Here is a 19680-nt window from a genome sequence, read left to right as displayed (position 1 = left end):
CTCCACAGCCAATAGGATCGCTTCCCCTTAAGGCCAATTAGGAAACGGGATATGCTTCCTGATTGGCCAGGAGGAGAATCAGCGTGACAATAGCAAATATTCATTCGCTATTGTCACACAACTGGGTGGGCTTGCGCCCTGCCATCTAATAGGCTTTTTTGAATCCTATTAGAGCCTCTGGCTCTTATCACGTTGGAATCAATGTGTCCGGAGCACGGTATGCAGATTAGGGGGCTGGGTGCATGGATGAAGGGGGGGGGTGGGGGTGGCCCTAATGGACGGGTCTCCGTTGCCTTTAGCATATTAATGTGGTCATAGAATAACAGCCAATGGGTCCTAAAAATACACATTTTTGTTACCAGTGAAATACAGTTTTTATGTAATAATAAGTGTCGCTTTATTTAATAATAACTGTGTCTTCTTCCAGGAGAGAAGCCGATGAAGAGGAAAATGGAGGGAAAGTTGCAAAGAAAGAAGTAAAAAGAAGTTTCGCTGACATCATGGCCGCTGTGGGGAAGCAACTAAATGAGTGCGAAGCCAATAATTTTCAAGGAGCGGGTTGTGAAAATATGAAAAAAAATTTGAAACTGTAATAAGAATTATTCTGATGTGGAATATCATTTGGCTAAATCCTAAATGTCTGATAAAAATTTTTAAATATCACTTAAACTGAGTTTTCTTTATTATTTTTATATGATGATCCTATTGTAGTTGGGGGAAATAAGTCCTTAGAGAGCTTTCCATGGAATGTAATCAGCCCCACCGATCCGGATAGATCCTCCACTTTATCCAATCAACATAAAATAATACAGAATATATCAGCCATTGATTACTCTCAGGCCAGGATTACACCAGTACAGTGCAGCCTATCGTGTGCAGTTCTGCGTGTTCTTCATGTGTTCCCGTGTGTCACCTGTAGGGCGGCCCATTCATTTCAATTCATTTCTATGGAAACGCAGGGGAAATAAGTTCCTGAAACTTTTGGACAATTCCACAATTGCGTGATCGTGCAATGCTGTACCCAAATTTATTTTATATATTTTTTTTTCACACAAATAGAGCTTTCTTTTGGGGGTATTTGATCACCACTGGGTTTATTTATTTTATATTATACAAATGAAAAAATATATATATATATATATATTTTTATTAGATATGTTTCATAAAAGAAAGCAGAAAATGTGTAGGAAGTAGAAAAAGGTAGAAAGTAGAAAAAATATATTTTCTACTTTCTGTTACAAAACATATCCAATAAAAATATCACACAATCAAATAAAATAAAAAAATGTAGGCCAAATTGTATTTTGCTACATGTCTGGAAAAAAACAAATCCAATAAGTTAGTTTACCGGTTTGTGCAAAAATTATAGTGACTACAAACTATGGAATCTATTCTGGAATTTACACAGCTATAGACACTATACTGTAAAGGTGGTGATCAGAGACTTGTAATGTGATAAGGTGGCGGGCAATCTGGTGTTAACAGACACTGGCTGGGAGGGTCACTAACTGACACTGATGTCACTAGAGACACTAATACAGTGATCAGTGATAATAATGTACACTGACACTGTACTAATGGCATTGGTTCTGGAAGCAGTTACCATCTAGGGGCAATCAAGGGACTGTGTATTAACCACTTAAGGACCAAGCCTCTTTCTGAGATTTGGTATATACAAGTTAAAAACATTTTATTTTTGCTAGAAAATTACTACCACCCTACAGAATAAAATGGTGGATGTTACAATACTTTTTGTCACACCGTATTTGCGCAGCGGTCTTACAAGCGCACTTTTTTGGGGAAAAAAATAACTTTTTTTAATTAAAAAATAAGACAACAGCAAAGTATGCCCAATTTTTTTATATTGTGAAAGATAACTTTACGTAAATTGATACCCAACATGTCACACTTCAAAATTGTACCCGTGGAATGGCGACAAACTTTTACCCTTAAAAATCTCCATCGGCGACGTTTAAAAAAATGGTACAGGTTGCATGTATTGAGTTACAGAGGAGGTCTAGGGCTAGGGCTAGAATTATTCCATTTGCTCTAACGACCAGGGCTCAAGTCCTGCGGGAACGCGTGGGAACGGAGTCCCTGCACTTTTTTCAAACAGGAACGCCGTTCCCTTTGCAGGACTAGAGCAGCCGAGCCGCCCGAGCCGATCCTTCATTAAGCGGCGATGCCCAGCTCGAGTCACTGTGCAGGTATTTTGTCACTTTCTCGATGCCGCGATGTCTCCTGGGAGCTTTTGTCATTGTTCCTAGGAGACATTGCGGAGGTCTGCCACGAGTTATCGCGGGATTTAGAAAGAAGTTCTTTCTAAATCCCGTGATAACTCGCGCCAGACCTCCACAATGTCTCCTGAGAACAATGACAAAAGCTCCCAGGAGACATTGCGGCATCGAGAAAGTGACAAAATACCCGCACACTACCCGATTAATCCATATACAGGAAGCGGCCAGTAACATAAAGGATTACTAAGGTACAGTGGATAGAAAAAAAAAAACACGCGGTTTAGTAATTATGCATATGAGTGTATCATTTTTTTTTTTAGTGGGGGAGTGGATCTTGGGTGGAAGTTCCCACACTTTTTTCCCCAGGACTTGACCCCTGCTAACGACCGTGGATCCCACAGGACTTGTCCGTACCTTGTGTAGAATAGACACGTATACCGGCCTTTCCTAGCCATTCTTGTATTTTTGATCTTTCTCACTCTTTTGGGGTGTACCCTAATTTAAAAAATAAATAAATTAAAAACAAAAACCTGTGTTGGCTACATCGTCCACCTCCACTGCCGCTTCCACCTACACCGCCACATCCACCGCCACCTCAACCTCCTACTCCATATGGACCTCGTCCTCTTAGGTCAAGATTATTTATTTTTTATTTTTATGTATTTTATGTTATTTTAAGTTATTTCCCTATCCACATTTTTTGCAGAGTACTTGCCATGCTCTAACTAACATTTTGCTGCCATTTGCAGCCCTCTAGCCCTTTCCATTACCTTTTTAGAGACATTTTAGTACTTTAGTATGGGGTTCGGGGTCAAGTTCGGGTCTTGAACCCGGACTTTTTTTCGAAGTTCGGCCGAATCCGAACATCCAGGTGTCCGCTTGACTCTACATACAGCTCAGAAGACACATGTTCTTTTCTGTAGAATCCTCTGTCTGGGCTCCTGGTACACTCTCTGAAGCTCAGCACCCCACAGCTTACAGTTCTAACAGTCATTCTAACCAGTAATGCTCTCCCAGGGCTCACCACAGATTCAGCCCCAGGGCACTCCTTCCCAAATCCTGATAGATCTCCAGCAACAGCAGCAGTGGGGGCATCCAATGACAGCCTTCATTCCAACCTCTCTCTTTCTTTCTGCCTGTTTATCAAGTGCATAGAAGAATGTTCTGTGCATCTGGGGACAACAAACTCTCAGGCAACCCAAAGGATTCCGTCTCCACATATACTGTATCTAAATGTACCAACTGAGATGATTTGCTTTAAAACTTGAACTCACCCTCTGCAGGAAACACGTCGCAGTGTGGCGATCAGGATGAGGCATGTCCCTCGGACGCAGCCCATCCCCGATCAGGGTAAAGAGCCAATGAAATTGGCTCTTAATCACGTTACTGGCTGTGTCCAATCACAGCTGGTCACAAATGTCAACCAATAGCTGTATTGCCATTTCCGGGTTCTCCGCCTCAGTGTGTGAAGAGGGGATCTGGAAAAAAAGTACAGTGCCCAATCTCCCCCCAAATAAAGAGGACCAGTCACAGCCCATCAGAGTACTTGTCACCAGCCCCAGAGGACCAGTTACAGCCCATCAGAGTACTTGTCACCAGTCACAGCCCATCAGAGTACTTGTCACCAGTCACACCCCATCAGAGTACTTGTCACCAGCCCAAGAGTACCTGTCACAGCCCGAGTACCTGTCACAGCCTGAGTACCTGTCACCATCAGAGTACACAAGTACCTGTCGCCATCTGAGTACCTGACACCATCAGAGTACCCTGAGTACCTGTCACCAGTCAATCAGATTACACAAGTACCTGTCACCATCAGAGTACCATTGTACCTGTCACCATCAGAGTACCTGTCACCATTAGAGTACCCCGAGTACCTGTCACCATCAGAGTACCCTGAGTACCTGTCACCATCAGAGTACCCTGAGTACCTGTCACCATCAGAGTACCCTGAGTACCTGTCACCAGCCCATGCCTCATAGAATATATGGTGGGTGTTTTCGTTTCAAAATGGGTTAATTTTGTGGGTGTTTCCATTGTCCTGGTGCTCCAGGACCTTCAAAAGTGTGATAGGTCATCAAGAAACTAAATGTGTAATTTATGCTCCTAAAACGCCTGATGGTGCTCCCTGCATGTTGGGTCTCTCTATGGCACCAGGCTGTGTAAAAGTCCCACACATGTGGTATCTCCATACTCGGGAAAAGTATCAGAATGTGTTTTGGGGAGTAATTTTTGCTATGTACATGCTAAGTGTTAGAAATATCTTGTAAATTGACAACTTTGTATAAAAAAAGTTTATTATTTTCCTTCCATGTTTTTAAAGACTTTTGGCAAAAAATTAACCATTCAAAAGACTCATTATGCCTCATAGAATATACGTTGGGGTGGTAGCTTTCCAAAATGGGGTCATTTTGTGGGTAATTCCACTGTCCTGGTGCTCCAGGGCCTTCAAAAGTGTGATAAGTTGTTAGGAAATTAGATGTGTAATTTATGCTCTTAGAACGCCTGACGGTGCTCCTTGTATGTTGGACCTCTATATGTGACCACTGGCCAGGCTGTGAAAAAGTCTCATGCCGCGTACACACAAACGTTTTTCCTGTCATGCAAAAAACAATGTTTTTCTTGACTCGTCGTGATTCCTCTAAAGCCTGCCTTGCATATACACGTTCATGAAAAAAAAAACGCTCGAGCAAAGCACGGTGACGTACAACACGTACGACAACACATACGATGGCACTATTAAGGGGAAGTTCCATTCAAATGGCACCACCCTATGGGCTGCTTTTGCTGATCCTCGTGTTAGTAAAAGTTTGGTGAGAGACGATTCGTTCTTTTCAGTCTTCATGCTTTTCAATCCGTTACAGCGTGACGAATGTTCTATCTCCATTGCGAACGCTTTTTTTTACCAGAACGAGCGCTCCTGTCTCATACTTGATTCTGAGCATGCATATTTTTTTTCCCCTCGGAAAAGCATACACACGAGCGGTTTTCGCAACGAGAAAAAAGAACGAGAGAAAAAAAACGACGAGAAAAAATAGAGCAGGTTCTAATTTTTTTATGGCCACTTTTCTCATTGAGAAAACTGCTATGGAGCATACACACAACCGGTTTTCACAACCAATCTAAAAAATGGCAGTTTTCTCGTCATGAAAGACAGTCGTGTGTACGCGGCATCACACATGTGGTTTCGCCATCTTCAGGAGCAGTAGCAGAGTGTATTTGGAAGTATGTATATGCTGTGTGTAAGAAATAACTTGTTAATATGACAATTTTGTGTAAAACAAAATAATAATAATAATAATAATACTAATAATAATAATTTTTTCATATTCCCAAGAATAGTGGGGAAAAAAATTACAACATTAAAAAACTCGCCATGCCTCTTACTAAATACATTGGACTGTCTACTTTAAAAAAAGGGTCATTTGGGGGGTATTTGTCTTATCCTGACATTTTAAGGCCTCAAAAAATGAGATAGGCCGTCAGTGCATCAGGTGTGATCAATTTTCAATGATTTGAACCATAGCTTGTAGACTCCATGGGGTAGATTCAGATAGATCAGTGGATCTTTAGATCCGCGTAATCTATCTGATTTACAATCCGCCGGCGCAAGTTTTTGAGGCTAGTGCTGTATTCAGAAAGCACTTACCTCAAAACTTGCGGCAGCGTATCGTAAATCCCCCGGCGGAATTCAAATTCCGCGGCTAGGGGGCGTCTACAATTTAAATCAGGCACGTCCCCGCGCCGATCCAACAGCGCATGCGGTGTCCGCGATTTTTCCCAGCGTGCATTGCTCCAAATGACGTCGCTATGACGTCATTGGTTTCGGCGTGAGCGTAACTTGCGTCCGACCCTATTCTGAATCGACTTACGCAAACGACGTAAAAATTCAAAACTCGGCGCGGGAACGACGGCCATACTTAACATAGGATACCCCTCACATAGCAGGGGTAACTAAACGCCGGAAAAAGAACGCAAGCGACGTAAAAAAAAAACGACGGGCGGGCGTTCGTTTCTGAATCGGCGGAACTCCTCATTTGCATATTCGTCGCGTACAAAAAACGAAACGCCACCTAGCGGCCAGCGGGAGATTGCAGCCTAAGATCCGACGGTGTAAGTCACTTACACCTGTCGGATCTTAGGAAGATCTATGCGGAACCTGATTCTATGAATCAGGCGCATAGATACGACGGACGGAACTCAGAGATACGACGGCGTATCAGGAGATACGCTGTCGTATCTCTATCTGAATCCGGGCCTATAACTTTCACACAGACTAAATAATATACACCTATTTGGGTTATTTTTTTTTTTAACCAAAGATATGTAGTACATTTTGGCCCAAATTTATAAACAAAAATTACTTATTTGCAAAAATGTATCACAGAAACTCAAAAAATTGCTTTTTTTTTCAAAATGTTCGCTCTTTGTTCATTTATGTTGCAAAAAAGAAAAAACCCAGTGGTGATTAAATGCCATCAAAAGAAAGCTCTATTTGTGTGAAAAACATTTGAAAATGTTTGTGTGGGTACAGTGTTGCATGACTGAGTAATTGGCATTCAAAGTGAGAGAGCACTGACAGATAAAAATTGGTCTGGGCAGGAAGGGTGTATAAGTGCCCTATATTGAATTGGAGACCAAGGAAGAAAGGGCTCGGGGCAGCTATGTGTATTACTGTACCCTGGGGGGACAGGTCTCAGGACTGACAAAACAGGTTTTTCTTTTTCAGCACACTAACCAGCTAGGAAGCAAAAAAACAAAACAATTACACCAATAATAAATGACACTTTGTTGGATCTCAAACATCACAAGTGACAGAAGATCATTCAGAGGTCAATGAAGGCCCCTTATCTTTTGCACTTGAGAAACAAGTTAAACTTGGTGGGACATCTCCACCTTGGAAATGTATCTGAAAGAAAGTATTCATAGCAGAAGTCTGAGATGGGAGGTAGCCCCTCAGGGTGGTCCCAATGACCAAGAATCAATGAGTGAATGATTGGCATTTTTTAACCAAGCAGGTAGAGATTTACAGTCTTTGATATTAAAAAGGAAACAGAAGAAAATGGAAGGTAACAGTAGGAAAGAGCCTAGTCTGAAAAAGATTTCAAATAGGGGAGTATTTGTAAAACTGAGATATTAAGTCAGCACTCATAGTTAAACGAGTACAGTGGGTTTAAATGAAGAACACATACCTGGTTCAATAATTACATAATAGAATCAATCAGATTTTCCATAGGTTCAACATAAATGATAGTTGTGAACCTGAAATGGAGTAAAGAACACCATAACTTGAGAAGGAAGTATATATCCAAGATTGGCTGTGCCAATGTGCTGTAAAATAGAAAAAACATACAATCAGACAAAAAAAGGAAAGCCAAAGAAAGGGCCAAGTATCCAAAAGCCGCAATCTCTGTCATTGACCCGGTAAACAGAGAGAGAGAGCTGGTGTTTTGTCTCCTCTCTCCGCTTGTACTAGCGAGGTTCATACTTTCCAACGCAGGTAAACCTTATGAAATGTATTCTCTCCTTCAATTAGGTTATATCTCAAAATTGCCATTGCATGGGCTGTTTCCTGTTGGATACTGTTGGGAGCATGCGCCGTTCGTAAAATACATCAAATACGTGGGGTCACAGTGAATTGACATAAAACACGCCCACATCATCCCCATTTGAATTAGGCGGGCTTACACCGCCACACATACCTTACGCCACCGTAACTAAGGGCGCAAGTTCTTTCTGCATATGGAACTTGCGCCCTAAGTTACGGCGGCGTACCGTATCTGACATACGTTACGCCACGCCGGCAGATACTGCAATGTATCTGAATCCGGCCCGTTGTGTTTATGTATTTAAAAGGATTCTGTAGATCTAAGAAATGCATAAAAACAGCCCCACACCTACTGTCTTAACTCATTATTTACCATATACTCCTCTCAGGTGCTTGTATCAGTAGGGGTAGCAGTTCCATTTTCTAACCTACAGTCATTTACGTGGGACCACCTATAACTTCTTTTGCAGTACCAACAGTGCCCACCAGTGCTGCCAATTAGTGTCCACCAGTGTGCCTATCAGTGCCCACTAGTGCTGCCAATCCATTCCCACCAGTGCTGACAATCAGTGCCTATCAATGCCTCCTCACCAGTGTCACCTATCAGTGCTGCCAATCGGTGCCCACCAGTGCTGCCAATCAGTGCTCATGAGGCCTTCTCATCAGTGCCACCTATCAGTGTTCATCAGAGCCGCCTATCTGCGCCCCTTAGTGCCGCCTATCAGTGCAGCCTCATCAGTGCCCATCAGTGAAGCCTTATCTGGACACATCAGTGAAGGAGAAATGACCTGTTTGTAAAATTTTATAACAAAGTATAAAAACTTTTTTTTTTTTTATTTTGTTCTTTATTTGTTTATTTAGCAAAAAAAAATAAAAATCCAGTGGTGATTAAATACCACCAAAAGAAAGCTCTATTTGTGTGAAAAAAATTATAAAACATTTTGTTTGGGTCCAGAGTTGCATGACCGCGCAATTGTCAATCAAAGTGCGACAGCGCTAAATGTTGAAAATTGGACTGGGCAGGAAGGGGGTGAAAGTGCTCAGTAGGCAAGTCGTTAAGCAAAACTGACCGAACACTTAGCAAATAACAGCCCCAAACGACTCCGTGTTATAAAACAAAATAAAAATTGGGGCTGGAATTCCACTTCGATTTTAGATTCAAACTGTCTAAAAGACAGCAGATCAGAAGATATGTGGAATGCTTAATGGGTGCAGTTAATTGTCCTACCTGGAGGCTAGCAGGTAAATATTTGACTAAATAAACTTGTTCCTGAAAAAAAAAATTGACTTTTAAAATAATGACTGCAATTAGCTTGTTTTTCTTCTACTATATAAGGCAACCCCGTTCTCTGTAGAGTAGAACTCCTGAAGTCTTCCAGCTGTCTGCACTCTCAGCACCAACTGAACTACCCGGTAAGCATATGCTGCAATATTGTTACTATATTATAAATCCAATTATAATTATTTATAAGGAAAGAATCCTTGGTATATGACTTGCAGGTAAAGTTTAAACAACTCCCCTGTTTTATTTTGATTCTAAATGCCGGCAAGGTTTCTCATTAATGAAAGGAAAATCTGGATGTTTGCACACCAAACTGAGATCCAAATGCCTTTATTCGCATAAAACCATGAAGAACATGAAGAGCACTACATGTACAAGCAAGGGAGGAATGGCTTACATGTTTCGTACACAAATTATGCTTCATGTTTTTCATGGTTTTATGCAAATAAAGGCATTTGGATCTCCGTCTAGTTTGCAGTCATCCAGATTTTCCTTTCATTTTTGCTTCAGCTGCGACTAGGCAAGCACCCTGCAGTGAGGAGATCATGCCATTGGAGCCAGCTCACCTGTGAGCAGCGTGGATCTTTTAAAGGTTAAATGCTCATTAGCGATGAGCCGAACACCCCCCCTCTTCATTCGGTTCGCACCAGAACTCTCGAACATGGAAAAGTTTGGATCCGAGCCGTGAACCCTATTAAAGTTAATGGGATCCAAATTTGAAAAATCAAAAGTCCCCATTTTGAAGGCTTAGATGCAAGTTATTGGCCATAAAATGGGTATAGGGGGCCTGGGTACTGCCCTGGGAGAAATGTATTAATGCAATTTTTTTTTTTAAAGATTGTTTTTAAAGGAGCAGTGATTTTAATGTTAAAGTAAAAGATTAAAACATTTTAAATTCCCAAAAGGGCCTGGTATGGATTGAGGGAACCCCCACTTTTCATTGCCTGCAATGTTTTTTGTTTTCATTTAGCTGTCAGAGGAAAAGCCAGTTGACAGCTGTTGACTCATCCATTGTTAAGCTGCTTCCTGGCCCGTTCCTTGACAACCAGCTATTCATTGTTCCCTGATTGGGCAAAGCTTTGCCCAATCAGGGTTTAAAATGCACTGTGCAGCTTGCAGTGCATTGTGGGGCACTTGACGGGATGAACATCCTGTGGAGCGCCCTGCAAATTCGGGTGTTCGTAGGTGATGTTCGGGCCAAACTTTTGCTCAGCCCGAACTGTTTGCCCATCTCCACTATTCACTGTGCCCTGATTGGGCAAAGCACTGGCCCAGTGCATTGCTTAGGGCTTAGAATGAACTGTGCAGCGTGCAGGGCATTATGGGGGCTCAGTGGGCAAGCGAGCCGCAAATTTGGGTGTTCGCTGAATGGGTGAACGGGCGATGTTTGGGCCGAACTTATGCTCGTTCTGAACTGCTCGCCCCAACACTATTCCTCATATAATTTTTCTCACATTAGTTTATTTTGCACAATGAATGTGAAAATTCTAATTGGTTCACAAAATTCAAAACAGAAAATATCTCAATTGGCCAACCTAGAATTAAACCAGCTTTTTGTAAACTTAATAAAAACATTATTATGCAGATCAGATAAAGTTTTATTTTTCTGTCCCAAACGGGAATTTTTTGCTTTTTATAATTTTGATGAACATTTTATTAGACTCTATTTCTTAAATATCTTGCCCTTATTTGGAAATGGTACAGTAGAAAGCTAACATTCATAAATTATATTCCTTATAAAGATGAATTATTTTCACATAATCTCAATAGTCTAATTCTCTGTCTCTCCAAACCTGGAACGAATTACAGATTCAGAATACATTATTAATCCCAAGGGGAAATTATTAAATCTCAGAGACCATTATCTGGGGACTCTTCTCATTCATATAAGGAAAGCCCTCTAGAAACCATTAGTTCAGTGGGTAAAGCAGATAACTATAAATTGATTTTCAATCTAAAATCCTTTCATTTTGATTGAGGACTAGAGTGGGAGCCCAGGTGAGTCAAAAGGCATCCCCATTTAAGATAGAAAGTCCTGGAAACCATAGACTTTGGTTCTTGAGAAGCATCTCCAAAGACATAGTTACATAGTTAGTTAGTCAGGTTGAAAAAAGACACAAGTCTATCCAGGTCAACCACAAAGAATAAAAAAAACAAAATAAAAAACACAGTACAATCCTATACACCCAACTCCATACCCACAGTTGATCCAGAGGAAGGCAAAAAAAAACAGCAGAGCATGGTCCAATTTGCTACAGCAGGGGAAAAAATTCCTTTGTGATCCCCCGAGAGGCAATCGGATTTACCCTGGATCAACTTTACCTACAAATCTTAGTACTCAGTTATTTTATTTACATTTAGGAAAGTATCCAGGCCTTTCTTAAAGCAATCTACTGAGCTGGCCAGAACCACCTCTGGAGGGAGTCTGTTCCACATTTTCACAGCTCTTACTGTGAAAAAAACTTTCCGTATTTGGAGGTGAAATCTCTTATCCTCTAGACATAAAGAGTGCCCCCTTGTCCTCAGTGTTGACCGTAAAGTGAATAACTCAACACCAAGTTCACTGTATGGACCTCTTATATATTTGTACATGTTGATCATATGCCCCCTTATTCTCCTCTTCTCAAGAGTAAATAGATTTAGTTCTTCTAATCTTTCCTCATAGCTGAGCTCCTCCATGCCTCTTATCAGTTTGGTTGCCCTTCTCTGCACTTTCTCCAGTTCTCCGATATCCTTTTTGAGAACTGGTGCCCAAAACTGAACTGCATATTCCAGACATCTAAGAACCTGCTGTGCTCTTCCTTTTGTGGGATTGAGGAACAAGATAGATGAAGACCCCTTAATCATTGTTTTATCCATGGGTAACCAGATCCAGTAAGGTCTGGAAAGCATCAAGCAAATCCATGTCATTAAAAATACTCAACCTTCCCATAATGGGTTTTGGATGTACGGGATCTTTCATGATGGTTTAGAACAGGGGTATCCAAACTACGGCCCTTCAGCTATTGCAGAACTACACGTCCCATGAGGCATTGTAAAACTGACATTTACAGAACATGACTAGGCATGATGGGATTTATAGTTTCTGAACAACTGAAGGGCCATTTATTGTATTGAAACAACCATTTTATGTGTGCTCAACATTGGGGGCCTCATGTTATTTTTTGAGTCGTATTTTCAATTCTGTTTTCTTTTTCATTCCATGAAGCCAAATTATCTACAGAGCCCAAAGATGTTCACCTTGAAGAAAACCATGTTACTCCTTTTCTTTGTTGGGCTCATCTCCTATTCTCTCTGTGACCAAGAGTAAGTGTATATAAGTCTTTTTTTAATTAAAGTATAGACTTTTAAAACTTAAATCTGGGCAAACAGCTAAAACGAAAACCCGTTTAACAAATTTTTCTGAATATTCGAATATTCCAAAATTTGTATATTGTAAATTTAATTATTCGAAAATTAGAAAATTCCTAAATTCCTGAATTTGAATATTTGAAAATTCAGAAATCTGAAAATTTGAAATCCTGAAATAATCTAAATTAATAACTAACTAATAATAACTTAACTATTAAAAACTATTAAATTATAGGTATTAGAATTTCCTTTTAAATTTTGCTGTTAGAGAACGTAACGAATACGGATTTATCCAAAGTTACGAATTATCCGAAATAACAAATGCCATATGTAAATGGATGGAACGTAACAAATTAATAATACTAATTAACAATAATAATAATAAAAATAACTCTTTATTATTATTATTATTTTTAATTCCCTTTTTGAGATGCAGCATTCCTTATTTTGGATTATTCATAACTCCGGATAAATTTGTATTCGTTACGCTGACTAACAGCCAAATTTGAAAGGAAATTCCAATACCTATAATTTAATAGTTAGTTATTTAGTTATTGTAACGGAATGACCCGTGACAAACAGAGACTTTGGAAGGATGAGGGGTACTCCTGTGCCAGCGTCATTAATAACTTGTGTCTAGGGTCACCCTGTGTCCCTTTTGGGCATAGGGTGACTGAGAAATATTAATTAGAAATTACAGGACAGGGGACATTACTGATAGCTCATATTACAGGATCTTGAGATATTGCAAAGTGTTGGTTTATTCTGACCCTACCGGTCAATAGAATGACTCTTTCAATGCTTAGCCCAGGGTATTGAGTTGTTAAATGAGGCTGGCTCCTGAAAGGCCTTTCATTGTGTGATAACACTGTTTAAAGCCTATTGATGATCAGGTGTGAATACCTTTGTGTCGGAGACAGACCGTCTGTCTAAAGATGTGGATTGAGGGGAAATCATTGTGTGATTTTTGGATTTTCAAATTCCATGAATTTTCTAATTTACAGATTTTCAAATTTATAAATTGCTAAATTGCATTATAACGAATGACCCCAAAAACAATATTTTTTTTATAAAAAATGAATGAAACGAAAACAAACATTTTTTGGCAGTGGACATGTCTAATATTGGTTCTAATATAGATCTGTGAGGTCACTATTTTATTTGCGTCCATCCGAGGTTTATTCTGTCTAGAGTCCAGATCAATGGAGAGTTGGTGTTGTTCCAAAATACATTGGCCCGGATTCACAAAGCACTTGCGCCGACGTATCTCGAGATACGCCGCTTAAGTGCAAATATGCGCCATCGTATCTGTGCGCCGTGCCCACAAAACTAAGATACGCCTAAAAACAGTCTTCATTCCACCGACGTAACTTGCCTACGCCGGCGTAGAGTGGGCGCATATTTACAAATATGCAAATGAGGGAGATACGCCGATTCACGATCGTAATTGCGCCCGACGCAGGCTACGACTGGTGCGCGTAAGTTGTACGTACGGCGTAAAGTTATGCCCCATAAAGGAGGTGTAACTCAGCAGCATCCATGCAAAGGGCTGCACCAGGGAACACAAGCCGGCGTATTTTACCTTGTATGTGAATATGGCTGGGCGTAGGTTACGTTTGCGCCGTAGGCAGTGATCTAGCGTATCTTAGGCAGTTGTTCCGACGTATTTGTGAGCATGCGCACTGGGATGCGTCCACAGGATGGCGCATTGGCGCAATTGGTGATACATATCTGTCTGGTGCTCGGCCCATCATTTGCATGGGGTCACGCGTCATTAGCATGGCTCATGCCCACTTCCACTTACGCCGACCTACGCCTTGGAAACCCAGCGCATTTTTGGGAGGAAGTGCTTTGTAAATGCTTGCCTCTCTGCGCTGCGTCGGCGTAGCGTAAAGGAGATACGCTACGGCGGCATAAATGTGCGCCAGTGTCTGTGAATCCGGGCCATTAAGTTTATGTAGGTGACTTGTTTACTAACAGTTCAGTTTCCAGCCAGCGGAGGATAACAGGAGGGAATCCGGCAGCACTGTGAGGAGGACACAAAGGGGGAATCTGAGCTGCAGCCGGCACCAAGGGGGTGAGTCAGAAAGTGAAGGGGTTGGCTGCAGGCAGCAGAAAGGAGAGGACGGGAGCTGGAAATGTTGTCAGAGCACACTGGGGATCGGAGTGGTGATTGGGGGTGGCAGTAATGAGAAAGGCAGTGGGGGGTGCTGGGTGCAGATACTGGAACCCCTGCAGTGCAGCCAGTGGGAGGGAGAGGTGGACAAGTTGGCAGTGCTTTTGTCTGTCCCAGCATGCAGAGCTCAGTTTACGGCTGTCTCCTTCATGAACTCACCCCACAGTGTGCTGTGTTGGCAGTGGCGGTAAGCAGGGCAGACAAGGCCCTCCCACCTCTCCTGATAAAAACACTGGTGCCACTCCTACCGGATACCAGTTCAAATGTTGCCTGAAAAAATCTCTCTGGACAAAGCAGACTGCCCCTCTCGGGTTGTGCGGTAGTGCTGGTCAGTGGGTTGATGCATGCAGCAGTGCGGTCATATAAAAACACAAGGGGAAGCTCCACATAGTGTAAAACAGTTTAATATGAGTAAGCCAATCCCCCTGTACAAAAATGCTTACAATGTTAAAACGATATAGCAGCATGTCACATTACAGGTATACGTCTCTCTCACTTGTATCAGTAGCTCTACAGATGGTTACTGCTGCACTGAGTACCGGGAAGCCGTACACTAGAATGGACAGAAGAGTCACGTGGACACGCCCTGATGCGTTTCGTGATTGTCTCACGTCTTCCAAAGACGCCCTCTGAAGACGTGAGCCAATCACGAAACCGCAGCAGTAACCATCTGAATGAGAGTGACGTATACCTGTAATGTGACATGCTGCTATATCGTTTTAAACTAATAGAGTACTGCAGATTTTTTTTTCGGTTTTGCAGCTTTACCTCAGCTACATACAGAGACAAAAGTTACTGAAAAAAAGTTTTATAACTGGTGCAATAAACCAGTGGCTTCCTAAAACAACAGATTTTGTTATATACCTTCTTCCACATATACTGTGCTTCTCTAGAGACTTTTGTCACAGGGTCATTTAAAAAATGACAGGCAGAGGAAGAGGCAGGCCCTTCCGCAGGGGTGGTAGGGGTAGGGCAGGAGCACCAGCCCGGAGCCAAAGTGGGAAGTGGCACAAGGTGCGTTCGATTACGTCAAAGGACGCACCAGACTTGGTTGAGTGTCTCACCACCAACATCACCACCACCATATACCCTCCACTTGAGTCACAGGAATTATTTTCCGATCCATCAGAAGACATTTCTGATGAGCAGCCATTCTTGGCATTGGATCAGGAAGAGGAGGTAGCAACAGCCGGCACTCAGCAGTCTGACAGTACCCAGAACAGCCCAAGGAGGTTGGTCCCCGCTGTTGCTGCCTACTCCGCGATCTCTAATGTTAGTGGTGGGGAAGGTGACGTCGATGATGACGTGTCTACAGACGTCACGTGGGTGCCCAGAAGAGAGGAAGAGGAGGAGAGTTCAGAGGGAGAGATGGACCAGCAGATAGGGAGGAGAAGCAGGCCGAACTTACATTACACAGGAGGGACAAACCAGACTCCTAATGTATCAGGAGCGAGCCATCAACCATGTACGGTCCCATCTGGCGCTCCCAGGACACCGGCCCACGGCTCCGCAGTGTAGACTTTTTTTAACGTGTCCGCTGCTGACAATAGTGTTGTCATCTGCAGCCTTTGCAGTGAACGCATAAGTCGCGGTAAGCCCAACACTCACCTAGGGACGACCGCCTTTAGAAGGCACATGGCCTCTCATCACGGAGCCCAGTTGGAGCAACCGCCCCGTCAGATGTTAGTCCATCACTACAGCTGATTTCACTCTAATTGATGCAGTGTTGGGAAGGTTTTGAATGGACTATTTTGGATTTTCTTTCTTTCTTTTTTCATGTTTAAGCCTCTTTTTTAAAGAAAGTGAGTTTATTCTTTATATTTACAGGATATGGTTGCATATAATTTTTGTGCTGATTCCAAGTCTAGCGCTGTTAATAAAAAAAATAGTTTGTAATAAAATTGAGCAAAAAGGGTAATTTTTCTCCTTCACTGATGAGACGGCACTGATGGACATTGATGAGTGTCTATGGTGCGGGCAGCGCTTCCCTCCAGGTGACAGTCGGCAGCTTGCCTTACATTACGGCGGCGGTGCTCCTCCTCCTTCCTCCACAGCCAATAGGAACGCTTCTCCTTACGGCCAATTAGGAAACGGTATATGCTTCCTGATTGTCCAGGAGGAGAATCAGCGTGACAATAACAAATATTAATTCGCTATTGTCACACAACTGGGTGGGCTTGCGCCCTGCCATCTAATAGGCTTTTTTGAAGCCTATTAGAGCCTCTGGCTCTTATCACGTGTTTAAAAAAAAAAACTCCCATTGGAATCAATGGCCCAGATTCTCAAATGAGATACGACGGCGTATCTCCAGATACGCCGTCGTATCTCTAAGTTGCGCGGTCGTATCTATGCGCCTGATTCTTAGAATCAGTTACGCATAGATTTCCCGTAGACCCGACTGGCGTAACTGTGTTACACCGTCATATCGTAAATGCATATTTACGCTGGCCGCTAGGTGGCGCTTCCGTCGAATTCTGCTTCGAGTATGCAAATTAGCTAGATACGCGAATTCCCGAACGTACGCCCGGCCGACGCAGTACATTTACGCCGTTTACGTTAGGCTTTTCCCGGCGTATAGTTACCCCTGCTATATGGTGGCGTAAGTGCGGCGTACAAATGTTAAGTATGGCCGTCGTTCCCGCGTCGAAATTTGAAAAAGTTACATCGTTTGCGTAAGTCGTCCGTGAATGTCCTTGCAGCGTACTTTGGAGCAATGCACACTGGGAAATTCCACGGACGGCGCATGCGCCGTTCGGGAAAAACGTCAATCACGTCGGGTCACACAACATTTAAATAAAACACGCCCCCCTGTTCCAAATTTGAATTAGGCGGGCTTACGCCGGCCGATTTACGCTACGCCGCCGCAACTTATGGAGCAAGTGCTTTGAGAATACAGCACTTGCCCTGCTAAGTTGCGGAGGCGTGTTCGAGAATCTGGCCCTATGTGTCCGGCGTCCCGTATGTAGATTAGGGGGCTGGGTGCATGAATGAAGGGGGGGGGGGGGGGGGTGGCCCTAATGGACGGATCTCCGTTGCCTTTAGCATATTAATGTGGTCATAGAATAACAGCCAATGTGTCCTAAAAATACACATTTTTGTTACCAGTGAAATACAGTTTTTATGTAATAATAAGTGTCGCTTTATTTAATAATAACTGTGTCTTCTTCCAGGAGAGAAGCCGATGAAGAGGAAAATGGAGGGGAAGTTGCAAAGAAAGAAGTAAAAAGAAGTTTTGCAGCAGCCATGGCCGCTGTGAGGAACAAAATGAATGAGTGCAAAGCCAATAATTTTAAAGGAGCGGAATGTGAAACTATGAAAAAATATATGAAACAGTAATAAGAATTATTCTGATGTGGAATATCATTTGGCTGAATCCTAAACGTCTGATAAAAAAATAAAAATATCACTTAAACTGAGTTTTCTTTATTATTTTTATATGATGATCCTATTGTAGTTGGGGGAAATAAGTGCTTAGAGAACTTTCCATGGAATGTAATCAGCCCCACCGATCCGGATAGAGCCTCCACTTTATCCAATCAACATAAAATAATACAGAATATATCAGCCAATGATTACTCTCAGGCCAGGATTACACCAGTACAGTGCAGCCTAGCGTGTGCAGTTCTGCGTGTTCTTCATGTGTTCCCGTGTGTCACCTGTAGGGCGGCCCATTCATTTCTATTCATTTCTATGGAAACGCAGGGAAATAAGTTCCTGAAACTTTTGGACAATTCCACAATTGCGTGATCGTGCAATGCTGTACCCAAATTTATTTTAAATATTTTTTTTCACACAAATAGAGCTTTCTTTTGGGGGTATTTGATCACCACTGGGTTTATTTATTTTATATTATACAAATGAATATATATATATATATATTTATTAGATATGTTTCATAAAAGAAAGCAGAAAATGTGTAGAAAGTAGAAAAAGGTAGAAAGTAGAAAAAATATATTTTCTACTTTCTGTTACAAAACATATCCAATAAAAATATCACAAAATCAAATTTAAAAAAAAATGTACGCCAAATTGTATTTTGTCTTTTGTCTTTTGTCTGGAAAAAAAAATCCAATAAGTTAGTTTACCGGTTTGTGCAAAAATTATAGTGACTACAAACTATGGAATCTATTCTGGAATTTACACAGCTATAGACACTATACTGTAAAGGTGGTGATCAGAGACTTATAATGTGATTAGGTGGCGGGCAATCTGGTGTTAACAGACACTGGCTGGGAGGGTCACTAACTGACACTGATGTCACTAGAGACACTAATACAGTGATCAGTGATAATAACGTACACTGACACTGTACTAATGCCATTGGCAATTTTTTTATATCGTGAAAGATAACTTTACGTAAATTGATACCCAACATGTCACACTTCAAAGTTGCACCCGCTCGTGGAATGGCGACAAACTTTTACCCTTAAAAATCTCCATCGGCGACGTTTAAAAAAATGGTACAGGTTGCATGTATTGAGTTACAGAGGAGGTCTAGGGCTAGAATTATTCCATTCGCTCTAACGACCAGGGCTCAAGTCCTGCGGGAACATGTGGGAACGGAGTCCCTGCACTTTTTTCATACAGTTCCCTTTGGAGGACTAGAGCAGCCGAGCCGCCCGAGCCGATCCTTCACTAAGTGGCGATGCCCAGCTCGAGTCACTGTCAGGGACAGGCGAACCTTAGTAATCCTTTATGTTACTGGTCGCTTCCTGTATGTGGATTCATCGGGTAGTGTGCGGGTATTTTGTCACTTCGCGGCATCGATAAAGTGACAAAATACCCGCACACTACCCGATGAATCCATATACAGGAAGCGGCCAGTAACATAAAGGATTACTAAGGTACAGTGGATCGAAAAAAAAAACAAAAAACCATGCGGTTTAGTAATTATGCATATGAGCGTATCATTTTTTTTTTTTAGTGGGGGTGTAGATCTTGAGTGGGAGTTCCCACACTTTTTTCCCCAGGACCCCTGCTAACGACCGTGGATCCCACAGGACTTGTCTGTACCTTGTGCAGAATAGACACGTATACCGGCCTTTCCCAGCCATTCTTGTATTTTTGATCTTCCTCACTCTTTTGG

The 19680-nt window shown here is 42.1% G+C and overlaps 1 protein-coding gene and 1 long non-coding RNA gene across 3 annotated transcripts in view; both read left to right on the top strand.

Annotated features, from left to right (window-relative positions):
- Positions 1–650, top strand: part of LOC120909348 — a 770585-nt gene extending 769935 nt beyond the window's left edge. The window contains exon 3 of the long non-coding RNA XR_005741253.1: positions 428–650. This is a non-coding gene — a long non-coding RNA (uncharacterized LOC120909348). The remainder of the gene's footprint in view (positions 1–427) is intronic.
- Positions 651–8975: 8325 nt separating this feature from the next.
- LOC120909344 (brevinin-2HS2A-like) lies at positions 8976–18010 on the top strand. 2 transcript variants are annotated; one of them, XM_040321101.1, is made up of 4 exons: positions 8976–9027; positions 9122–9198; positions 12291–12373; positions 17765–18010. In XM_040321101.1, the coding sequence occupies exons 1-4, from the start codon at positions 8991–8993 to the stop codon at positions 17928–17930; spliced, it is 363 nt and encodes a 120-aa protein (XP_040177035.1). In that variant the 5' UTR covers positions 8976–8990; the 3' UTR covers positions 17931–18010. The 2 variants fall into 2 exon arrangements, with proteins under 2 accessions (XP_040177035.1, XP_040177034.1); XM_040321100.1 differs by having other exon boundaries at positions 12276–12373.
- Positions 18011–19680: the final 1670 nt, after the last annotated feature.

Source organism: Rana temporaria, chromosome 8 (genome assembly GCF_905171775.1).
Source record: "Rana temporaria chromosome 8, aRanTem1.1, whole genome shotgun sequence".
NCBI classification, from domain to species: Eukaryota; Metazoa; Chordata; class Amphibia; order Anura; family Ranidae; genus Rana; species Rana temporaria.
This window is presented reverse-complemented; position numbering and strand designations above follow the sequence as displayed.